The sequence below is a fragment of the Panicum virgatum genome, chromosome 6K (assembly GCF_016808335.1).
Source record: "Panicum virgatum strain AP13 chromosome 6K, P.virgatum_v5, whole genome shotgun sequence".
Classification (NCBI taxonomy): domain Eukaryota; kingdom Viridiplantae; phylum Streptophyta; class Magnoliopsida; order Poales; family Poaceae; genus Panicum; species Panicum virgatum.
Window position 1 is genome coordinate 11460545 of NC_053141.1, and position 22449 is coordinate 11482993.

General features: G+C 44.8%; 2 protein-coding genes across 3 annotated transcripts; one reads left to right on the forward strand and one right to left on the reverse strand.

The window, feature by feature from the left end:
* Positions 1-1720: 1720 nt before the first annotated feature.
* LOC120711740 lies at positions 1721-6373 on the forward strand. Of its 2 annotated transcripts, none has more exons than XM_039997367.1 (6): positions 1721-2117; positions 3188-3301; positions 4249-4365; positions 5039-5140; positions 5300-6051; positions 6147-6296. In XM_039997367.1, exons 1-5 carry the CDS (start codon positions 1893-1895, stop codon positions 6047-6049), a joined length of 1308 nt encoding a protein of 435 aa, XP_039853301.1. In that variant the 5' UTR covers positions 1721-1892; the 3' UTR covers positions 6050-6051; positions 6147-6296. The 2 variants fall into 2 exon arrangements, with proteins under 2 accessions (XP_039853301.1, XP_039853299.1); XM_039997365.1 differs by having other exon boundaries at positions 1723-2117; positions 5300-6068; positions 6147-6373.
* A 10208-nt stretch (positions 6374-16581) lies between these two features.
* LOC120713231 lies at positions 16582-18965 on the reverse strand. The gene is made up of 4 exons (XM_039999227.1): positions 17713-18965; positions 17462-17594; positions 17273-17357; positions 16582-16703 (listed from the first exon to the last, which is right to left on the reverse strand). Exons 1-4 carry the CDS (start codon positions 18963-18965, stop codon positions 16582-16584), a joined length of 1593 nt encoding a protein of 530 aa, XP_039855161.1.
* Positions 18966-22449: the final 3484 nt, after the last annotated feature.

Genomic DNA, 22449 nt, shown 5'->3' on the forward strand with positions numbered 1-22449 from the left:
GGCGAAAGAGGCTTTGCCGAATGCCACCTTTGCAGCACTCGGCAAAGGTAACGGCCGTCAGGCACCCTGACGGCCGGCGCACGGCGGGCGCGCGTGCTGGGCACGTGACCTGTCTTTGCCGAGTGCTCGCCTTCCGGCACTCGACAAAGGCTCGGTATGCCGAGTGTCGTTCTTTGCCGACGGCCAGCACTCGGCAAAGTGTGGGCATGCCGTGTGCCACATGTTTGTCGAGTGCCTTAGGTCTGGCACTCGGTAAAGATCGTCTTTGTCGAGTGACCGTGGTCTGGCACTCGGCAAACCCGTAGACACTCGGCATTTGTGCGTTTTCCGATAGTGTATGTATCTAGACATAGTATATATCCAGATGCATAATAAATTTAAGTATCTAGATTTGCCAAAAACGATCTACAACTTAAACGAAGTATTTTCGGCCAGATGGATCGGAGTAGGCCTCTCCGAAGTAAATCATTAGCAACCTTGTTCCTATCCCTTCCGATCTTTTATGAACTCCATGCCGACCGGATCGTGTCCTCTGTGCGAGCATTTAGTTTGGACACAAACACCGAGGGCGATCCGACTCTATAACGATTTTGCATGTCCCTGTCATGCCGACCACATATATTATTCTTAACCCTCACTGGAATTTGGGTTTAATGATACCATCATTGAGAAGTACAATGATGGGACAAAAAGCTAGGAAAAGCCCATTCCAATGTAAACTCCATGCAATTTACCCCTTGGCTGTGTTTAGATCATGCGAAATTCTGCAAAATTGGCACTGTAGCGAACTGTAGCATTTTTTGTTTGTTTGTGGTAAATATTATCCTACCATGAGGTAACTAGGCTCAAAAAATTCGTCTCGAAATGTACATCTAAACTGTGAAATTAGTTATTTTGTTTACCTACATTTCATACTTCATGCATGCGTCTTTTGATACATTTAATGATTCGATGTGATGGGAATTTTGGAAATTTTGGAGGAAGTTGCGGGAACTAAACACAGACTTTGTGGTTTTGAAGCGCTATAGTAGCTACTACATTAATTCATTCTTATAATATGTGGTGACTCCCTTCTTCCCCAAAGGACGAGGGTCCGCATTGTCTTCACAAAGAGTCTTTTTCGTGTCTACCTTCACATACTGGCTTTGGGAAGAGTCCTTTCCCTGACACCTAAATCTATGGTTTTCTAATCTACACGTACTATCGCAGTAGTTATACCTAGCCCCATCAGCCCAGCGTTTGGTCTGACGGATGGCAGGAACAACGTCACGTTCATCCGACTCATAGCACGAACTATATATATCACCCATGTCCTCTTTGCCCACTATTTTTCATTTTCTCCCTGCAGTTGCGGCATGAGTCGGCATCGACTGATACATTCCTTACATTTCTTTAAACGTGCGTGAGCATATATTTCATTACAAGAAAGAGAGGCCCTTATTGCTTCATGCTTATACTAGCAGATGGAGCAATGGCGCTGCGACATCAGTACACTGGCCAGATATTATTTGCTTGTTGTGACCGTACTCCAAATTAACAACATGTCGGCATTGTGAGTTCTCGAGTTGGACTCGAGAGACGTATAGTAAGTCCAGGCGGACTAAGTCATCAGTGACAGCAGCCATGGCGTGGTTCTCCAACAACTTCTGTGCTCGGTAGTATGGCTAAGACGACCAAGTAATGCTAGCTAGCTACGGGCCAACCTCGCTCAGAAATAAAAGAGGTAGGTGATCGACCCGGCCGCGTCAGGCTCAAATATAACAACCGGATCCCCCCATTTGATAGGAAACACCTCCGTACAACGAGTTGATCTCTTTCTCATCCATCTTCGTCGTCCTCGTCCGATCTAGATAGAGAAGAGAGATCATTGCATTGGTTGAGCTTCAAGGACTATGGAAACGGATCAGCAACGCTCGACGCAGCGCTGGGAGCGACTCCGGCGAGCGGCGGAGGGCAAGGAGTTGTTGATAGAGAAAACTGATTCATGGGATCCGGTGGAGCATGATGCAGGTGACGACCTGCTTATGGAAAGAAGGGAGCCTCTGGTGAGGCGGTGGCGACGGCTGAAGGCCGTGTCCATGGTGGTGTTCAGTAGCCGGCCGGCGTACAACAAGATGGTAAGATACGTCCATTAACCTTTGCACATCTTTTACTTTGTATATATATTGGTTTCCTCCATATATATGTGAGTATCTGTTCACTGAGTTCTTCCTTAATCTACAACCTTTCTGGCTTGTTTCTTCCAAACTATTCTAATCCCGGCCCATAATAGAATTTAAATTTTATATGTTTTCTACATATTAGTTGGGTTTTAAGCTCAATTTTGTGGGATTAAACATAACTTCAAAACTACGTTAGAAAAATATTTCAATGCTTATCATGAGTGCTTTCATATTATTAGTTTTGTTAACTTCTATTCCACATGAGCAATAATTTTTCAAATATGAATTTCGTGTCAATAATATGAAGTATTAATAAATTTATTACAGTGGAATAGAAGTCATCATTTTGAATTTACCAATTAGTGTAAAGGGACAGAATGGTCGGCAGGAAATTCCCACCTACTAATTGGACAAAATCGGTCCCCCATTACAGTGGAATAGGCCCAGGGAGTTGAATGAGTCCATTTTTGTATTATGGTTGGAAGGGTGGCCAATCTAATAAGTAGGAAAATCCAATAACTGTATTTCTCCCATATACCAATATATCTAATATACAACAAATTTTGTTGATAATAATTTATCTAAATCATTTTTTGGAAACTTGGTAGTAACATCTTTGAGATACTGATCATCAAACCTTTTGAGTGATTTAGTTGTCAAAACTATTTCATCAAGTCACTTGCGCAAATTTTAACAGTTGTTGAATGCCTTGCTCTATATATATGCCACCTGAATTTGCAGAAAAGCTTACATATAAGAAAGCTAAGGAAAACATGCATTTAAATACTACAACATGTCATGCTTCAATGGTTTCTGTATTTGTACTTGGAGCATTCGCGATGTTTAACTACACATTTTTGGCATTTAATAAGAGTATAGGATATATGCATGTGTAAGTGTGTGTGTGTATGTATGTATGTATGTATGTATGTATGTATGTATGTATGTATGTATGTATGTATGTATGTATGTATGTATGTATGTATGTATGTATGTAAGCGTCTACATCTGTGTTTCGGTCGCAGCAAATAGAGCCTTCAGATCAGTCCGTGGAGTCTCAAACTGATCATTTAATAGCGGCAGCTAAGACAGATCTTGGGGTGAACCGTCCACAACCACAACCAACGACCACCTCTCAGGTTAGTTTCATGTCCAGTCCCTTCTTGATCAAGCATAGCCTGTATAGTTTGTTTTTTTCTGCCTGTGTTTTTCTTGCAAACATTAAGCCATTATATTTTTCAATAGGGAAACCCCACTTAGACATACCATCTCACAAGCATGCCACACTCAAATATCATCAGCAACTACTACATCTTACATTAAACAGCTATAAATAAAACCCATGAAAGCTTTATAAATTATAGGTATTAGAACAGGAATTTATATACCACATCTATGTCTAAATTTCCTCCTAGACCAGAATTTTTTATTGAACGGAGTAGGGAGGGCCGAAGGGGTGGTGGAGGGAGGGCCATGCCGGCACCCGTGAAAGATGGTGGCGGTGGGGGGGGGGGGGGGGGTGATGGGCGCGAGAGGTAGTTTTTTTAATATTGCCTCTAATCACCATTAATCAGAGAAAAAGAGAATATTTATCCATCTAGCACGTTATATCAAATTAAAATATTTTTAGATGTTAGGGTATCTATAGGCATGAATAATCCAACACGGAACCCGACTATAACATTTTATATCGAAATGAATGTGTTAGTTGAATTATTCGAATGGCTTTGGTTTAGAACTTCATGTTAAATTGAAAGTAATTAATACACTGGTTTGCCTAAAAATATGTTTACAAGTTTGTTCACCAACGTTGTACAATTGTAACAATATAGTTAGGCCTAAAAATTTATGACCTAATTCATAGTGCAAATTAAATAAAGCTTTATAGAAAGAACATACACCGCAAGTCCAAAGTTTAACAACTAGTTGACTATAGTTGCTGATATGCGGGAACTTCATGACTGGAGAGGGACTTGTCGAATACACTTTGGTTACATTGACACTTTTCATCCATGGAACAACTTAATGGACATTATCGCAAGAAATGTACATTTAACTAAACATTTGATGTGCCTTTGCGTTGCAGGTACAAGCTTTGCAATCTCCACGACACAAGGCTAAGTTAAGAAGCAATAATCCAGTCCCGGAGGTTGTAATAATGGATGTTGAATCAAACCTTCCACGATCAACAGAAACAACTCAGGTTGGTTTCCTAACCGGCGACATTCTAAACTTCCTTATCCAGTGGATGAAATGCATCACAGCTAGCTCTACTCTTGTTTTCCATGTGCTTTATTCGCAAATATTTGGGTTAGGTACGGTAGTTGGCTAATCGCTATTTTTGCGCTGCGCTTAGTGCACCATAAAAACTTTGTTCACCAATGTTGTACAACTGCAGCAACGCAGTTAGGCCTAAACATCTATGAACCTAAAAATTGCAAATTAAATAAAGTTATGAGCTCTATTACAATGATTGTAACTAGTAGAGGGTACTTTCAGGTACTTTCCCCTTGAATTTTTTTTCTGACCATTGATCTATGAAAAATTAAATTAAGTTAGTATTCGGTCCCACACCTTTTGGTATTTGGTCCCATGTTTTTGTACACCAGGTACTTTATAGGTAATTCTGATTCTATCAGATGGACGGCTCTCATTTTTTCAATCATTGTAAAAATTCTCTAAAGTATATATAAAGAGATGGAAAATCCAATGTTTAGTTAGCATCTAATTGATGATAGTTATTACTGTGTTGGAATTCATGCTTGGAGAGGTATTGCCGGCACAATTATGATTATTGCAACACTTTTCTTGCATGGAACGACTTAATGGACATCATCACAAGTTTAACTAGACATTTGATGCCCTTTTCACGGCAGGTACAGACTTTTCTATCTCCGCGACATGCTGCAAAACCTCCCAATAATTCAGTCCCTGAGGTTGTAATGGATGTTACATCAAACCTTCCAGAAACATCTCAGGTTGGTTTCGCCGTAACCTGCAACGTTCTTACTTCCTTATCAAGTGGATAGGAAATGGATCACATGGCTAGCTCTGGTCTTTGTTCTCCATGTGCTTTATATTTGCAAATTTTTAACGTCATTCCTCAGCTAACCTTTATCATCCTCTGGAATAAGCAGGTAGCTGCAGTCCATGTCTCCACAGTTGACAAGATGAAAAAGGAGCAACAGGGGCGTTGCTTCAAATACTCGCAGAAGGCCCTTGGGTTTGCCATCTGCACGCTCATTGGATATGCAAGTGCTGTATCACTATCATCCAGCAGCAATGGCGGCGACAATGGCAGCGATGGCAAGAAGGACAACACAACTTTCAAACTCGCCATTGCACCCTTCTTCGTTGCCATCTGCACTGACCTCTTCTCGTTGAAGACGAAGGCAAAGCAGGGCAATGTCTTGGTCTACCTCTCAGCATTCCATCTGATGCTGATGACATACTTCATATTCATCTCATTCAACATGAACTACGCCTACGCCATTATCTTCCTTCCTCTAGTGGCTGGTGCCTCCCTCCTTCAACAAAAGATATGGCCTGAAGGGCATCGCCAAAGCACCGATGAAAAAGTTAGTAAAGACCTAGACAACATGTTTGACCTGTCCGCTCTTGTCCTCAACTGGAGCACTTTTATCAGCGCAATCATGGCCATATTCAGGGACTTGATTCCTGCTGCTGGGCAAAACCAATACATATCATTCAGCGCTGTAGGGCTCTTGTTCTTCCTCACTATCATTCTAGGGCTCTATCTGATGTTGATCACAACAGTGAGAACTGCGGCTTTAAATCTCCATGCGAAGTACCTCGATGTCCTGCTTATCTGCTTGCTAGTGAGCACTCTAATCACCGCCCTGATCACGTTTATTAACAAGAAATAGAAGTAAGCATCGAATTCTGGTGAGCGTCTTTATCTCTATTATATTATTGTTTGGTCTCAACTATTGGTGTCATTACATTTCATGTTTTTATTGACAGTGGTGGAAGCCGGATGTGAAAGTCTTATGCAGCCAGGTCTAAGGTGTCTTGGAAACAAATTCCACTTAGTGTCCATAAATTGTACATGTACTATGGTCATGAACAACTTGTTGGTGGCTTGCTACTGAATACTGATGTGTTGCACACTTACACGCCTCCCACTCATCTACTATATATGGAAAGAAATAGCCCCTGAGACCCTAATCTCTTCCCTATATGACATAAATCATTATTCCAAAGAGCGATTGGCGCTAACCTGCTGATGAAACTCATCTTATTCAATAGCCCCTAAGGGCCTGACTGTTGAGTTGTGATCCAAATTCAGTCATACACGTATAAAGGCCAACTTCGGACGTAGCTGCCGGTGGTCTTAGACCGTTGGATACATGGTGAAAATTCATGTGCATCGTGTTGTGTGTGGCGGGGAAGAAGGATGATGGCAGGGATTGCGACGTCGCGGGCCTGTGGACGAAGAGGGAGCCATCCCCCACTGCCGGCGATCCAGATCCGGAGCTAGACACAGAGGTGAGGATGTGAGAAGGTGGCTTGAGGAATGAGGGCGGCGACAAGTGGGATCTGGAGCCAGACACAGAAATGAAGATGTGAGAAGGTGGCTTGAGAAATGAGGGTCGCTACTACAAAAAATAATTTATCGTGATCTTTTTTTAGCACCTCCAAGGTGGACAGAAAAAATAACCGCTCGATACAGTCATTTCTTATTAACAGAGGCGTTTAGAGAAACCGCCACGAAAAATACATTAACCGAGATGACCACCTTAAAAATGACTGCCTCGGTTAATACCCCTATTTTTCGAGGCGGACACGTTATAAAGATCCGCCTCGGTTAATAGGCTGAGCCCAATTAGAGTCCATATGAGCCCATTACCATGTTCCTTATCTATAACTATTAGGGTTTGGGACTTGTCATCCCACTCTCCCTCCACTCCTATTTCTCTCTCCTCCCTTCCCACCTCTTCCGTTTCGCTCCAAGCGGCGGCGGCTGCTACTCTGAACACCATGGCCTGGGTGGACGCTGGGCACAAGCTCCATACCTGGCCCGACGAAGCGGGCGGGCTCGACCTGGCATGGCACGCGCAGCTCCTCGTCCTCGTTCGCATGCGTGAGGCCTCGCTCGCCGACGACTTCCACGCCACTGTCTTCGTCGAGATCTACGCGGCTGCCGCGGGCTCTTGGCACCTCAGCGGGGACGTGCTCGTGGGCTCCGCACAATTCTTGCTCGGCGGCCACCGCCTCCTATCCCGCTCTGTCAGCTCCCCCTCCATGTTCGCAGGGTCCACATCCTCCTCAATGTGGCCGCGAGCCTCGTCGCGGTCCCACCGTCCCTGGCCGCCTGCCATGCCGACGCCGGCCCACCTCCAACACGGGGCGCGGGCGCGGCTGAGGCTGATCCGCCGGCCGAGCGGGACGGATCTGGTGGCGCGGGGGCCAGATCCAGCGGCGCGCAGGGCGGATCCGGCGGAGGCGGCAGCCACCCCATGGATGGGCTCGACAGATCTGTCCACGGGCTTTCTATTTTATTTGTTTTTTCTATTTGATTACTCGAGGAGGGCACGCAACCGCCTTAGAAAATGGGTTATTTACCGTGACCCTATGTCTGAGGCGGTTGCCAAAAATGTCTTAGTTAAATGTTTTTGATCGTCTCAGTTAATGATTTTTGTAGTAGTGGGTGGAGACAAGAGGTCTGTTGTCCTTGCTCGATGATTGGAGAGGAGGTCCCGCCGGTGGAGGTGTTTGCCTTCATGTCAGCTAGGGTTTCGACTCGTGGTGTGGAAGGGGAGGTTTTGCTGCAGCTGGATACCGCGTGAGGGTGATCACCGTAATGGGAGTCGGCCGGGGGATCTAAATGGAGTCATGAAGCAACTAAAGGTGGAAAGAAATGGAGCTGGCTGTTCAATACTTTCTTGTTTTATTAGCGCGCCTAGATAAGTTGTTTGAATGTGGTGTGAAATGGATGGGCCTATAATTAAGCAGCAGGCCGATGCACTGGCCCATATAACCCAATGATAATGGGCGGGTTTTTTATTTTTGTATTTTTCAATTTCGTTTTTTACAAAAATATATTTTTGTTTTCGAAATTTACAGGAATATACCCCGGTCGCCCCGCTGCCGGGCGGCAGGGGCTTTTCTGCAAAAACTTTCGCAGAAAATTTGCGTCCGGGTCCCTAGAGGACCGGTCGCCCTGCAGCGGGGCGGCTGGCCCCCCAGGCCGCCCGCCAGCAGGGTGACCGGCTCCCCCACCCTTATACAAGGGTTGACTGGTCCCCCACCCCTCATTTGCATCACTAAAATTCCAGAAACCAAGAAAAGAGAGGGAGAGAGGCGAAGTCCTGCTGGATTTTCGAGTCGGCGACTGCAGGTAACCAAAATTCTTCTACGCTTTACAAATAGATTATGTTGTAATTATTTTTGTTGACACAGTAGATTTTCTCTTATTGGCATAGTTGAGTTCATCATGTATGAATGCACAAGGTACTTCAGAGAGCGGTAACAGGCAGCTGCTGTCTTACTTAATGATCCACGAGTAGTTTTTTGTAATATGGTCACTAAATACATGAAAGAATAAATTGAAAAGGCTCAATATCACAGAGTGGTCTCCATGGGCACAAAGGATCAAAGGTTTGAGGTTTTATGCAAGGACAGGACATGTCAGGGTGTCCGCAGACAAAGGGTGGTTCAGGATTGCTTGATAACGCCGAAAGGCAAGGTGTTTTGCAGATGCAAGAAACCACAACTTCTTCACTTACCATGCTCCCATGTCATTGCGGCATGTTCGGAATCTGGGTTGAAACCTGGGGTTTTTGTTTCTAAATATTACAGAAAAGAAACCGCTGTGCACACTTGGGGCCATGAGATATATGGCATAGGCAGTCTGGGATCATTCACTACACCAAATATCCCTCCAATGTACATTCCCAATCCAGATGCTAGGAGAGGGGTAGGTCGACGGCAGACACTTCGTATCCGTAACGGAATGGATGAATCTGATGCAGGAAAGAAGAAAAAACGATGCAACCTGTGTGGAGCAGACGGTCACACTTACAAGAAGTGCCCTAAAATGCATGAAGATAATGCTGGTGCCGAGGTTGGACCTTCTGGGAATCCCACCGATGGATTGCCTTCGAATTTTGGAGTCCACCGCGTTTAGATTTCGTTATGTATGGATATGTATTTGAACCAGATATATGGATATGTATTTGAACCAGATCGTAGCATGTAACAATACGAAGGTATTTGTGTAGTAAGGTTTCTTGGTTGCAGTTCTACATGTGTAGGTTGCTTGAATTAGATTGCTCACTGAATGTAGTGTACTGAAAATAGAAGGGTAAAGTAGGTTACGAACCATAAATTCCCGGCTTGCAATACAATTTTGTAAATAATGCTATGATTACAAAGCAGAGGCCTAAGACGTTCGTACTACTACGGTAAATAACGCTGAGACCTTTGTTGTAAACTAGGTACTTTATTGTGACTAAATTTGACATGCCTTAGGAAATATAAAATGCCGGGATTACATGATGGTGCTTTACTGAGTGCACCAGGGATATTTTCCCTTCCTAATAGCTTCAGGGCCTGCTTTCTTAGCACGGCGGGCCCTCTCTCGCTTCCTCTCCTTGTCAGCTTCACATTCCTCTGCCTTCTGACGTTCTACTTCTGCAATCTGAATCTCTTTTGATCTTTCTTGCGCTTCTCCTCCATCTGTTCTTCATGCAGCATTCGTTGCCACCTTTCTGCAGCCCACTTTGCTTGACGCTCAACATGGTCCTTATCCTACTGAGATTGCTCGGTGTCTAACCACTTCACGAAATCACATAGAGCCAGTGGAGTCTTTCCCCAAATCATGTTAGAAGTCATTACCAGATCCGAAAGTGGCAAACTCTGATAGTGTTTTGTAGTACCTTTGTTCGATCCTTGCCGTAATGCTTGGGCGGATCATACTCATAATTCTCGCACATGAAGAACCTCATGCCAAAGTCGTCCCCCAAAACTCTGGTTTTCATTAGCTTGCACAAGGATCCGCAAAAGCACATAGGCACCTGGACTTCTTGTGGGACTGTTTCTCTCACCTTACTCCATGGAATGTAGGTGGATCCTGAGGAGGCCATAGTGTTGAGCTCTGGCAATCACAAGTGCGCAATCAGATTGCTAATGTACTGTATCACAAACTGATTACTAATCTATTGTCAACAAAAATAATTACAACATCATCTATTTGTAAAGCGTAGAAGAATTTTGGTTACCTGCAGTCGGCGGCTCGAAAATCCGGCAGGGCTTCGCCGCTCTCCCTCTCTTTTCTTGGTTTCTGGAATTTTAGTGGTGCAAATGAGGTGTGGGGGGACCAGCCAACCCTTATATAAGGGTGGGGAAGCCGGTCACCCTGCTGGCGGGCGGGCAGGACCCGCCGCCCCACTGCCGGGCGGCCTGGGGGGCCGGCCGTCCCGCTGCCGGACGACCGGTCCTCCAGGGACCTGGGTGCAAATTTTCTGCAAAAGTTTTTGCAGAAAAGCCCCTTCCGCCCGGCAGCGGGGTGGCCGGGGTATATTCCTGTAAATTTCGAAAACAAAAAATTTTTTTTGTAAAAAATGAAATTGAAAAATATAAAAATAAAAAAACCGCATGATAATGGCTAGTGCCAGCTCAATTATACATAGCTTTGCTACGTATCCTCTGGGAAGAGGAGTTCGAGTGCCAGTAAGTATGGTGCTAAGCTATGAATTGTGAGGGTTTTTCTCCGGTACGCTTTGAAGATCACAATGCCCTCGAATATTCTTAGAAAATGCCCTCGAATATTTCTCCAGTTCGTTTCCCAAATATAAACAGGAGGGTACAATGGTCCTGTAGTTCAGGATTTTTAGAGGCAAAGTATTTCACGACCATCCTTTTTTCCCCTTCCTGGTTGGCTTGAAAATGTTCCTTTTACTACAGATTGGTTCCCAGCAGGGGCCTTCAGCTGGTGCATGCAGATGAAGCCAATTGAGGTCTTGTTCCGTTAATCCGCTCTACAAGGGATTGAAAGGGATTTTTGCGTGGCGTCTATTCATCGTACGTGTGACTAGAAGTCATACTATCGCACTTGATTATATTTAGCTAATATTTTTTTATAAAATATTTTTATTTGTTCCAAAATAGTTTATATCTCTAGATATTTCATAGATTACTTTTATTTGTTCCGGAACTTATCTTTTTTGGAATATTTTATTTTGTTCCAGAATAATTTTTATTTTTATATCTCTAATGGACATGTGCGATAGTATAGCTTAGCCATACGTGCGATGAATAGACGTCCCCAATTTTTGACATGTTGAGTATCTAATCCTTCCCAACCCCCTCTAACCCCTTTCAATTCTACAACCGAATAAGGCCTGAGGTGTGCGGATACATCCCAAGCATGCATACACACGAGTGCTCGATCTATAGGAGAACAAGAATGATAATGTATGTTATATGCCAAGTAAATTCCTCAAGGAGAAAACAAAGCTCCAGACAAGATATACCCTGCTGCTGCGACAGGTAGATCAAGACATTTCTACACAATATTAAGCATAGCAAACGATGGTACCAATGGCAGACGTCATGGCGGGAGATCATCATCGATGAGGCGCAAGAAGGTGTGGTGGCCGGAGCTGCTGGGCGCCCCGGCGACCCCGGCGGCGATGACGGGGAAACCAATGCAAATTGCCAAGCATATACATGACGCTTGACTGTAGGTCGCTTGAATAATAATGGAATAAAATGATTTGATGGCAACTGTCCGCGTCTTCATCGATGCCACTACCGGCCTCGTCGTTGCGCAGATCCCCATGTGTGCGGCTAGATCGATCATATCGGTCTACTAGGCAGCTTGCATTGTTGTTGCCTGGTTTGAGTCTCTGATCTGATTTGTGTTTGTGTCTCCAAGTACGTACGTACTTCAGTATGTCACCACATGATGTTTGTGGAATAATGAAGGACTAAATGTTGGATGCCACCTGCTCAACGAGCTTCACCAGATGAAGGAAACATAAAGGGGAAGTTGAAGAACATGTGTGCATTGAGATAACCAAATTCTTACGTCGTAGGCTAGATGAAGGAAACATAAAGGGTCAAGGATGATGTTTTCGAAGTGGGAGCCTGCTATAAAATGAATACTTTATTGTAGTTTAAGCAGTGGCCTTGAGAAATATATAGGTTGACTAACCTTAGATGGATCCAAACTGTGGAGCCTGCTGAAGTGGAGCCAAGTTGTTGAGTCTTTTTTGTTGTATTTGTATTTATTTTCTCTTGTAATAAAATTTCTACGGAAAATCTCTTGCTGTTCCTTCCAAAAAAATCTGATGGTGGATCCTGCTGGAAGTGTATATATGATGGGTCTGCACATCATGGGATTCCTAGATGATCAATTAGCTATAGTTGGGGCAATATTTACCCCGCATGTCGTATGCAAATATAGAAAATGGATTGGTTTAGATCAATCCTGACCTGAACATTCACCATCATGAAGTATTGTATTTTGTATAGAATAACATAAAACCCGATTCAGGTTTGAAACAAATTTACAATCAATCCTTCAACATTTCTGGAAACCACACCGAATAAATATTGTAGTACTCGTCAATTGATTATTCCATCCCCTAATATTGACAAGTACATAATAAGCTTTGGCTTCATCATCTGTTAATAAAAATATCTCTTTCCATGTCTTCGGATACAACCCCCCAAAAGTCTTGTATATATGTTCTTGTGCATAAACCCTTCTTATGATCATTTTTGTAGTGAGCTTTATGACTCTTCAACCTCGAGTGGAAGTTTTCGTATCCTTGCCCGACAATAAGCGCTAGTTGTACGTTAGGAGGTTCTCCTCTGAAAAAAATATCAATAATTCCATCTTCTAGTGACATATACCATCACACTTGTAGTATGATTTATGATCTGGCAACTACTCTCTTGATCTAAAAAAGTATCCTTCTCAATACATATATATCACTGTATAAGTCAACCCAAGTTGTGTCTTCATCTCTTTCGATCCAATAAGGTACTTTTGGAAAGTACTGGTGAGCCAGAGACACATAGGGAGATTCAATGCTATTTAAAGTTCAAGGAAGACTTGTTAGGCGAGTTTCGGGCAAAGTGAGAATTGGATTGGCATAGAGCTTTGTCACACCCGGTTTTAAGGATAAAACCGAATGCATAACTATATGTATGACAGGATCAAGTTTCATACATATAGAGACATTATAAGTGAATAATCAGTAACAGTATCATGAAAAGAGAACTAAAACAGTTAAAAGACAACTATCAGAGTTATACAGCTTATCCTGGAAACAAAAACTTCAAACTTCATAGGCAATCGACTAGAGGCTGCATACGCCTACAACTCAGCAACATCTTCAATAGACTTCACCACAACTTTCTACTTCTGAGCAGCAGTAAGCAAAGGTGAGTACACTTATGGTTGGTACTCAGCAAGGCCACAAGAAATAACCAGAATATGATTTAAATCCATCTTTAAGTTTATTAATCATGTGAGGGTCCAAGCCGCTCATGACCGTGAGCACGACTGATATATCTGTTTTACACTCTGCAGAGGTTGTACACTTTCTCCACAATTCGCGTAAAAGTTCCAAAGAATTTTGAACTCAACCACGCATGTGCTAGCTAGGCACAATATCACACTTCCGAGGTGTGATTGCATAGGGACGCTACGAGGCCTTTACAAAGATTCCCTAGCATGTGACAACCCACTAAGGTTTCAAGCCAAAGTGGCCATAACACTTCCTAATAAGAGTGACGCCTTTGCCAGGTCTACACTACTTAAGAGGACAGAGCTATATCCAACGATACATCCCCTCTTGCCCTTTCGGTAAGATTGTCACAAGCTAGAGTTTCTAATTAATTAGCCAAGACCAGAGCCATATGGTATTGTGGTTGCACTGTTTTCTTGGGTGGTTCTCCATGTTCCAATTAAATCATAATATTCTCATGAATAAGCATTGATAGAAAGATGGTTAGGGTCACTTATCTTTCTCCAACGAAAGGCTACTCTTACTGCTCTTCAGCTTTTGCTCACTTGGAACTCTTGATCTTCAATCCTCGAACAGCGATCCTTCTACTCAAAACAATCAACGAGCAAACATACAAAGCAAATAAAAAGATACATCTAAGAACAATACACCAAAACAAAAAAGGCTTTAAAAGAGCATACTAAAGAAGAGAGCTCGCTGCTACGGTTACGTGAGCGCAAGAAACACGGAAAATAGAGCTAGGATTCGGAAACTATGAGATAAACAGTGAGTTAGGAAATCTAGTCGCGATTAACTATGGACATGAAGGGCTAGCAAAAAGGATTTGCGAGGCACATTAAAGTGTGCTCACAAAGGATACCAAGGTGTTTAAACTATTTCACATGTCACAAGGATCACGTGAGCGCAAGAATTGATGAAAACGGAGCTAAAACGAAGAAATTATGGCTAAAACATGGTTCTAGGGGCTTATATGCGAAGGTTTTGAACTTCCAGGGGCTAGATATGAAGAAAACATGGACCTAAACATAACTAAGCCTTAACCGCAAGGGCTAGCAGGCTAAACTACGACTCAGGGGTGGTGGGTTCTAAATTACAAAAGCACAGGGGCTAAAACAGAAAAGAAAAGGGTCGGTTTATAAATACTTTTGAAATGGCATGGGCCGCGGCTTGATTTCTAGAAAACTGAGGGGTTCTTTTGCAAAAAGCCCTAGGGTTGACCGGTATATGACTGTTTGACTCAGGTCAGATCTATTTCGAGCCATTGGATCTAATCTGAAAGGCTCTGATCTGATTTGGATTGGATCTAATCTTAACCCTAGGATCAGAATCGGACGGCCCTGGGTGGAAGGGGGCGGCGGACGGCGGCGCTCGGCCGGCAGACGGCGGCAATCGGCCGGAGCTTCACTGGAGAAGGCGTTTGGGCACTCAGGGGCTCGATTCTGCTCGGGGTTGGGTCGGGAAGCATGCGGGGGAGGCGGCGAAACCATCTAGGGCATTCGCGCGAGGTCTAGGCGGAGGGGCAAGGCGTGCAACGGCGACCAGCGGAGCCAGAGCTCTAGCGAGCTTGCGCATGAGAAGAAGAGCGAGAGGGGAGGAGAAAGTGGCCGACGAAGCTTCTCACCGCGACGCGAAGCTCTGGATGCGACTTGTGGAGGCGAGGGAGTGACAGAGCTGCGAATCGGCGGCGTCCCGAGCTCGGCGAGCTCCAATGGCGGTGGCGGCTAGGGTTTGCAGCGTCGAGGCGGTGGAACAGGTATAGGGGTTCGGGGGGGGGGGGCGACGCTACTTATAGGGGGGCCGGGGGTTCTTGGCGTGCGCGCCAAGGCGCGAGGCGGCGGGGCGCGGCCGGACTCTCCCGAGCCCGAGTTCGGCTCGGCGAGAGGTGGAAGGAAGGCCCGACGGGCGGGGCCCGCACGGCAAAGAGAGGGAGTCCGGAGCGGGCTGGGCCGGAAAGGAGAAAAACGAGCCGGCGGGGGGAATTTTGGCCCGCGGGGTGAAAAAGAAAAAGAGAGAGAGTGGGCTGGGTTGGACCGGAAAAGGGACTGGGCCGGCGGAGGGGGTTTTCTGGGCCGGGAAAAAGAAAAGGAAAAGGGAGAGGGGTTGGGCCTGCAGGGCTGAAAAGAGGAAGGGGGTAAGGAAAGGCTTTTTTCCCCATTTTTGAAAGGATTTAAACACATTCAATTTAAATTCAAACTCAAACAAATTCAAATTTAAATTGAACAACAAACAATAAAACAATGCACTGCAGCATGTATGCAAAACAAACCAAACAACATCAATTAATTTGGAAAATTTACCAATATTTATTTTCTCTTACAAGCTTGATGAACAAGTTGATGAACTTAACCATACATGTTGGCCTTGTCTACTGAGGAAGTATTCGCTAGTTGTGGTTGGAAATTTTAATGGGCAATAAAATAGAGAAGTACTTCTTAATTTTGGGAAAAAAATGTGTATATGAAATAACATATTTAAATCTAGACATATCAAACGAAAAATTAGGAGAGTCATATGACTGCAAGAAAACTGCTGCAAAATGATCAAATGAAATAAGGGATATCAACTTAAACCAAATAATGATGTACCATATATAATAATTGCCATTATAGTGAAACAAGCATAGAATGTAATTCAAAACTCTATGAAAGTAAATGTAGCGATGTTTAACAAGCTAACATTGGAAGTAAATATCCAAAATTCAATCAGGATGTTTGAGAAACAAATCTAGAAGTCTGGGTGTGGTTGTTCACCCCACGAATTGATCGTCTTTTTGGCATAACTATTGTATTGGAGCTTGCTGATGTTGATAATTGCTCTTGTATTTGTAACTGATGCAATTGAACAATATCTGGGCTCATCTGTTGGGTGTAGAGCATTCATGCATGTGTGAGCCACTCCCGTCAGTTATTTGTGTCCTATTTTGTTGGTGTAAAATATGAGCACCCTGGGCATTTGTTCTTTTTGGATCTCATTTGCACTGCATTGAACTTCATATCTTTCAGGGCCTGGATCTCGGCTTGCAGTGCTTCAGTTAGAGCTGCATGTAACACAATTACACTCAAGTTAAAGTAGTCATGGATAGGATAAAAGAGAGAGAAATTGCAACTGCGCTAATGGATGAAACAGGGCGTCAAGTCAACATTTCTAGTACTAATTTCGTAAAAGAATATTCGCGATGTTAGTAGCTTATTAGAGACTGTAAGTCCTTGAGATAAAGCCTAACGCGGCCCTATTGTCAACATTTATTTTCTGTATACATACATATCAAGTCAATTGTTAAGAATGAAGTTGAAATAACGTAATGTGATAAATAAATTGAAATGTCTGATCTCCTGATATAGGAATTCAATGTGACGTTATTACACTGTATATGCCAAACATATTTTCTAACAAAATTAAAGTGTACTCAATGTCCACAGATTTTTTTTAATCATTATTGTTATCAAGCAAAGTTAGTTTGCATGTTGCACCTTACGATGAAACATTATTACACCATATATGTTTGACATTGTTTCCTAACATTGCATCATGCATCACCATAAATTTCTGTAACCACCTTCAAGAACCAAGCACAAACTAATGCTGGCATAAAGTTACTGAACATACCATCTTTGAGCACCGCCTGGCGCTCCAGCTCCTGCACCACCATGCTCATCTCCCTGTTCTGGTTATCGATCTCAGCACATTGCTCCTGCACTCATAGGTATATACACAAAAACAGTTAATGACATGTGAAATTGAGAACAAAATGGTCGTTATGCACCCCTGCAGTTGGGGTTTGTGTAGAGAACAAACCTGTTGCAACTGAAATTGTGCAAACAAAGTGTTGTACTTGCTTTGTAGTGTCTCAACCTTTAGTTCGAGCTCAAGGGTGTGGATATCCTTGATCGCCTTTCTCTTTGCTGCAGATATCCGGTTTGATAACAACCTGCAGAATGTTTACATGGAATCAGATCGATTAGTCCCAGCCAAGCCATGTGGTTAATGTCCTTCTCTCTGGTGACTACATAAGTATATATAGTATAAAAGTTTGAAAATCCAATTACCTCTTCACCTTCTTGGGTTCTTTGTTCACAAGCTCCTGCAAGTTCTTGTCCTTCCTGATGATCTCCTTCTCAGCATCAGTGAAAATGACCCTTGTGACAGGGCTGCGGCTGCTACTAGCTCCTGTCAGTGATGATGGTGGAAGTGGTAGCAGTAGCTTTGGCGTGGAGCTGGAATTGTTGATGCCCATGGACAAGCTTCCATGGTGACAAGGTGTGCTCCCGGTGATCTTGGTACCCTCCAGATGCTTCAATGCAGTCTCCCAACTCACGTCCTTGGCATTGGGGTTGTCCTGATCTAGCTCATACTCTTCACTGTTGATGAGAGATATGAAATCAGGATCACGGCGTGCGGCTGTGGCATCGATGGGACCCTGCTTCTCTGGCAGCAAGGGTGCTTGTAGGCTTGCTGGAAGTGCAGCGAGCTCAGAATTCGAGGATGGCCACGGGGAAAAGTTGATGACGTTGCTGCTGGCTCCTGCACCCTGGGATGATGCTGGCTTCAGTGGTGGCATGGGTGCCTTCATGCCTCCGGTGGTCAGATTCGGCAAGGAGGAAATGGAGCTGCCAACGTCCACAGACAAGTCGCCACGGTGCCAGGGCATGGCTCTGCCGGTGGTGCTTAACATGTTGTGTGTGCTTGCCTCCTCTAGTGAAGGTATGCGCAAGCTCGCCGGCAGCGGGGCCAGCTGACTGCCCGATGCCTGCTGTGGAAACCCGAAGTAGTTGTTGTTGCTGTTCCGCGGCGGCAGGCCAGAGCCAGATATCGGCAACAAGAAGGACATCTCCTTTGGGTACGCCGAGATCTGATCCAACAATGCCGCCGCCGACTGGCCAGTAAACCACGAGGGGGAGCTCTGGCTGGGGCATGTGGATGATCCCAAGGCTGCCCACGACGATGGCGGCACCAACCTATGCCACGGCTGGCCACCGAGCAGTGCCATGGAAGGGGTGGCCATCGGTGCTCTTAGACTGTTGGATACATCCTCACCGGTCAAGTGGACCATGTCGCGTGTGGGGAGCAAGAAGGATGAGGGCAAGGATTGCGATGCCGCGACCTCATGGATGGAGAAGGAGCCGTCCCCCATCGCCGACGATCCGGATTTGGATCCAGACGAAGAGATGAGGCCATGAGACAACGGCCATAAGGACGAGGACGGCGAGAAAAGGCTCTTGGCATGCTTGGAGGTTAATTGTTCTTGCTTGATGATTGCAGAGGAGGTCACGGCGTCGGAGGAGGAGGTGTTTGGCTCCATGTCAGCTACGGTTTTGGCTCGTGGTTCGAATGCAAGGAGGGGGGTTGCGGCGGAGGGATGCTGCGTGAGGGCCCTGATGGGAGCCAACTGGGGATCTAAATTGAGCCATGGAGCAACCAAAAGAGGAAAGAAATGGTCGAGCTGGCTGTTCAATGCTCTCTTGTTTTATTAGTCGTCCTTGCTTGATGATTTGAGAGGAGGTCAAGGCGGCGGAGCAGGAGATGGTGTTCGGCTCCATGTATGCTAGGGTTTCGGCTCGTGGTGTGAATGCAAGGAGGGGAGGATTTGCGGCGGAGGGATGCTGCATGAGGATGGCCGGATGGGAGCCAACCGCAGGTTTAAATTGAGCCATGGAGCAATAAAAAAAAGGAAGGAAATGGAGCTGGACGTTCAATGCTCTCTTGTTTTGTTAGTCGTTCTTTCTTGATGACTAGAGAGGGTGTCACGACAGTAGAGCATGACGAGGTGTTCGGCTCCATGTCAGCTAGGGTTTCGACTCGTGGTACGAATGCAAGGAGGGGAGGGTTTGCGGCAGAGGAATACTGCGTGAGGAGGGCCTGGATGAGAGCCAACCAGGGGTCTAAATCGAGCCATGAGCAACCAAAAGAGGAAAGAAATGGAGCTGGCTATTCAAGGCTTTCTTGTTTTATAAGTCATCCTTGCTCGATGATTGGAGAGGAAGGAGGAGGTCTTCGGCTCCATGTCAGCTGTGGTTTCAGCTCGTGGAGTGAATGCAAGGAGGGGAGGATTTGTGGTGGAGGGATGTTGCATGAGGAGGGCCGGAATGGGGCCAATAGGGGGTCTAAATTGAGCCATGGAGCAACAAAAGAGGAAAGAAATGGAGCTGGCTGCTAAATGCTTTATTGTTTTGTTAGTCATCCTTGCTCGGCGGTGGAGCTGGAGGAGGTGTTTGGCTCCATATCAGCTAGGATTTTGGCTTGTGGTAGGATTGCGAGAGGGGGAAGGGGAGAGTTCATGTTGGTGGGATGTTGGGAATATGAACTAGTAGGGGGATGTACATGGAGCAACCAAAAAAGAAAGAAAAGGGAAAAAAAGCTAGATGTTCAATGCTTTCTTATTTTACTAGCGTGCCTAAATGATACGTTTGAACCTGGGGTCAAATGCTTGAGCCTTACTTTGGAAGCAGACCGATGCATCAGCTAGCCAATCCATGTAACCCAGTGATAGTGGTTTTTCTTTTTTTTTGAGAATCACACAGTACAACGAAGACGCCCACAACACGCACGCACACTCACACCCTATGAATACACGTACACAAACCCTACCCCTATGAGCACATCCGAAGGACTGAGCACCGGCAGATCTGAAGATTCCCGAAGTCACCACTGGCGCCTCGTCGTCGACGGGAACATCGCTTACCACTTAACGTGTAACACCGGTAAATCTTAGGAAAATCCCAGGAAAAGATGCGAGCACCAGGATTTGAACCCTGGTGGGTAGCGTCCCACTAGACCGTCCTACCATTGGACTACAAGCCAATTCGCGCCAGTGATAGTGGCTTGTGCAGCCCAAAGTAGTATGTTTTCTGCTACGTATGAAATGGGAAAGATCTTCACCTAACCCTTTTCCTCTATGAAGAGGTTGGGATATCTGTCTTTGTCTCTTTGAGGGCTAGGAAGTGTGGGGACCTATAAGCAATCCTCGTCCAAAGAAGAGGAAGGCTTCAAGGTTCAATGCTAGCAAGAAGGTAGTGGCGGACTGAAAGGACCTTAATCGCGTAATGTCGCCTAGAGGGGGAGGGGTGAATAGGCGTTTAAAACTAACCCTGCAGATTAAAACACTTAAAACAAATGTTAGCCACCAACCGGTCAGACTGGTTAGACAGACCAGTCAGACCGGTCCTAGACTTGGAAACAGAAAGCCAATACTCAGACCGGTTGAGTAGACCGGTCCCACGCAGAACCTACACAAGCAAAGTTAATTCTCCCTATTTCGAGCTCTAACACAAATGCAACTTGGTGTGGTGCTTCTATAGGTGCTTACAAATATATTTCTTAACCTTGCACACACAGAACAAACAAAACCAAGTAGATCGAAGCGAAGCACAAATAAAGCTAGAGTACAAAGTGTGAGGCAAACTAAATGAAGATAATGCAATGAGACACAGAGATTTGTTTCACTGAAGTTCGGATTCACCACGTTCACTACGTGTGAATCCTACTCTCCGTTGAGGATGCTTATGGTGACCACAAGGTCAAGCTATCTCCCCCTTTTCACTATATGACCATGTACCCTCGTGACACACGATCGCTGCTGCAACAAACTTGCCGCTGCTCACCACAAGCTTGGGAGCTAGCCGGCGACGCCTAGCCGTCTAGGAGGCTTCACCTCCAAGAGTAACAAATGCTTCAATCGAATTGGCGACTCAACCGCAAGTGCTCAAGCTAGGGCTTATGCTCTCACTGCTCAAATTGCTCTCTTAGCAAAGGTTTCACTCAACCCAACTCAAGGATCTAGTCTTGATTCACTCAAATCTCACAAAGAGAGGTTGGGGAGGACTTCTCAAGTGCTCTCACGGCTCAGAGATGGCTCTGGAATGTAATGGCATCAGCACCCCAGAATGGGTGAGGGTTTGGGGTATAAATACCCCTCTCTCAAAAACTAGCCGTTGCTCTATCAGAGTTAGACCGGTCAGACCGGCCCCCCAAACCTGTCAGACCGGTCAGTTCAAATAAACTAGCCGTTGGATCCGACTAGTCAGCTGGACCGGTCAGACCGGTCATGCTAGGTATTTTTCTCCCAAGTGTTTCTTTCTGATTTTTCTCACATGGGATACCTATGAGCACTTTTGGTTATGTCAAACCACTGATGTTACATCCCCCTTGATAGTACGGCATCCTATACTCAAGTTCACATAAAATGACATACACAACACTTGAGTTGTTATATCTAGATCAAGCCGAACTTCTTCAATCAATATCTTGAGATTGTCAACATCCTTAAATTCAGTGAGCATGCCTGCTTGAGTTAGTGACTTTGAATCTTCCTTCATATAAGAATGAAATCCATCTTTGATTCACAAGTCACCTCCATTTAGCAAATAATGACACGCTTCAACGTAAAGCTCTTCATGACTCTAGGATCTCCGGTATTTTGACCCGTATCGGTTTCCTTGCTCCCCCCAAGCCAACGCTTGCATAGCCTCTTGAAACACACCTTTCGGTCCTCTCTACCTTCATCCTAGCCGTCCATTTTGAACTTCACATTGATTTGTGTCATACATGAAATTTTCTTTATCAAAATGAATTCACCATTTAATTTCATATGCAAACTTTCCAATTTGAGACAACATATGCACATCAACTCATGTCTCATTCACTTTTCTCTTGCTTGCTTCCCTTGACAACAATATTCATCTCATATGACAAGTCATCCCAACTTGAGACTATGCAACAAGATATTATGTCTCATTCATATAACTTTTGCTTGTCATATGAATCTCATCACAAGTTGAACAAGCCTT